General features: G+C 42.5%; 1 protein-coding gene across 1 annotated transcript; it reads right to left on the bottom strand.

The window, feature by feature from the left end:
• Positions 1-6: 6 nt before the first annotated feature.
• Positions 7-1,393, bottom strand: LOC103806415 (carbohydrate sulfotransferase 5-like). Its single transcript, XM_009079103.1, has one exon. The coding sequence runs from the start codon at positions 1,366-1,368 to the stop codon at positions 187-189; it is 1,182 nt and encodes a 393-aa protein (XP_009077351.1). The 5' UTR covers positions 1,369-1,393; the 3' UTR covers positions 7-186.
• Between the last annotated feature and the right edge of the window lie 503 nt (positions 1,394-1,896).

The raw sequence follows: 1,896 nt of genomic DNA on the forward strand, positions 1-1,896 counted from the left end.
TTTTTTTTTTTTTTTGAGGTGTAAAAAACTCAGTTAAAAAAACCTCCTTCCTTTACAGAAAAACAGTAGACAGAAAGATAGTTAAAGTCATCAGCCAAGGATTGCCAAATTACTAGATACTGCACAGTGGACAAATATTCAAACATCTACCCTGCCCTATCCCCCAGAACTCTCACAAATATTGTCTCAGTGCTTTGGATTAAATGACGACCAACTGAATTGGTTTTGTCGTCTTGGCAACACCAAGTCCAATGTCAGATCTCTTTGTTCTTTTTCTGAATCCACCAGCTGATAGCCAAGCATGTTTATAGCACCTTTACAAACTTCCTGGATTTTCTTAACTTTCTGGAAGGAAAGAACATTTCTCCAGGCCTGTGAAACACTAACTGCATCTCGAGACGTGATTTTGAAGGCTTCTTTCTTTTTCCCTGATCCCTGTCCATGTGTGATATTATAGATCCAGCTTTTGAGCCTAGGGGTCAAACTAAGATCTGCAAATTTATACATTTCTGAGATCTCTGATAACGGATCTCTTACCAGATCTTCAAAACGGATCATTACGTAGCGATCTTTCAGGAAATTCGGTGGTTTTAGAGTAGCGGTTTCATAAATTTGAACGTGACTCCTACAAATCTCTTGCATTACTTTGTATTTGCTGTCTTCCACTTTGGTGCCATTGGTACTCAAGACAATTCCATTGTCACGGGCTAATGCTTTGACCGACTGTTCCCGTGACTTAACAACTGCCCTGGGGTCACGAACCAGGTGAATAATTTTGAGATTCAGAGAAGGATCAGTGAGAAGGGGGTAGAGGACCCTCAAGTCAAAGAATCGAACTTCCTTGATGACAACATGGCTGTAAGTTTTACAGGCTTCCTCCACCTTGCTGAACGGGTAGCGTCCACAGAGAGTCTTGCATGCCATTTCACTGGTTATGTCAGTACGTTGAAAAGAGTCACAAGCAGGAACTGAGCACAGAGCACGACTTGCTGCCCACTGGAAAAGGTCAGATAAGTTTTTTTTCCAAGGCATGTAAGCATCGAACACAGACATGTCACACAGAAAGACCGACCTGACCAGGTCCCGCACTGCCATGTGCAAGACTTTGGCACTGTTCTGGTACATGGTAACCCACACGTGCCACGCAGGCTCCATCAGGTAGAAGACACTGGGGTGCTGGCTGAAAAGTTGACCAACAAAAGAAGATCCTGACCGCCAGGAGGAGAGAATGAGGATGTGGACTTGAGATGGTTTCTCTTCAGACTGAGGCATGAAGCTGCTATACCGGGCATACATGAAGAGTAAGAATCCAGTCTGAACTGCAACAAAAAGTATAACAATTGTGCTAGGAATCCGAATCCTTGCCATTGTCACTGAGGATGAGCAACACAAACAGCTGAAAAAGAGAAGGGAAATGATGGTCAACTATTGCTCAATAACATTTACACAACACAAACTCTTGCATTAGCAAAGTCTTTCTTCAAATATGCTTGTATGTATGTGGCACCAACTGCTTCCTAAATCAGTTGCACTGGGAGATGATCATCTGCAGGTGATAGATGCTGGAAACTGGAAGGAAGTAATGTGTGATGGGAAGATCACTGTGGAAATAAGCAAATGTTTGATGTTGAAGTAGGGTTGATGCAGCTCAACTCTTGGATTAAAAAGATCTTTAAAAAAACTAAAAAAATACACAAAGCCCTCAACCTGAATACTGAGTGCCTTTTTGTATGCTGCACCTTCAAAATGTGAAACTGCCTCAAAATGCTGCGGCTGCAAGACTACGCAAGAGTTCAACAGACAATTACACTGATTGAAAGCAATGGAAGAACAGCCTCTCGAGGCCTGATACATGCAAAAATGAGGCTGCAGTCTGAGGCTTAGCAATTCCCTAAA

Source organism: Acanthisitta chloris, unplaced genomic scaffold (assembly GCF_000695815.1).
Source record: "Acanthisitta chloris isolate BGI_N310 unplaced genomic scaffold, ASM69581v1 scaffold41477, whole genome shotgun sequence".
Lineage (NCBI taxonomy): Eukaryota > Metazoa > Chordata > Aves > Passeriformes > Acanthisittidae > Acanthisitta > Acanthisitta chloris.

Bases quoted from the DNA above. Each gene is read 5' to 3' on its own strand.
- LOC103806415 (XM_009079103.1), bottom strand. From the start codon at position 1,368: ATGGCAAGGATTCGGATTCCTAGCACAATTGTTATACTTTTTGTTGCA.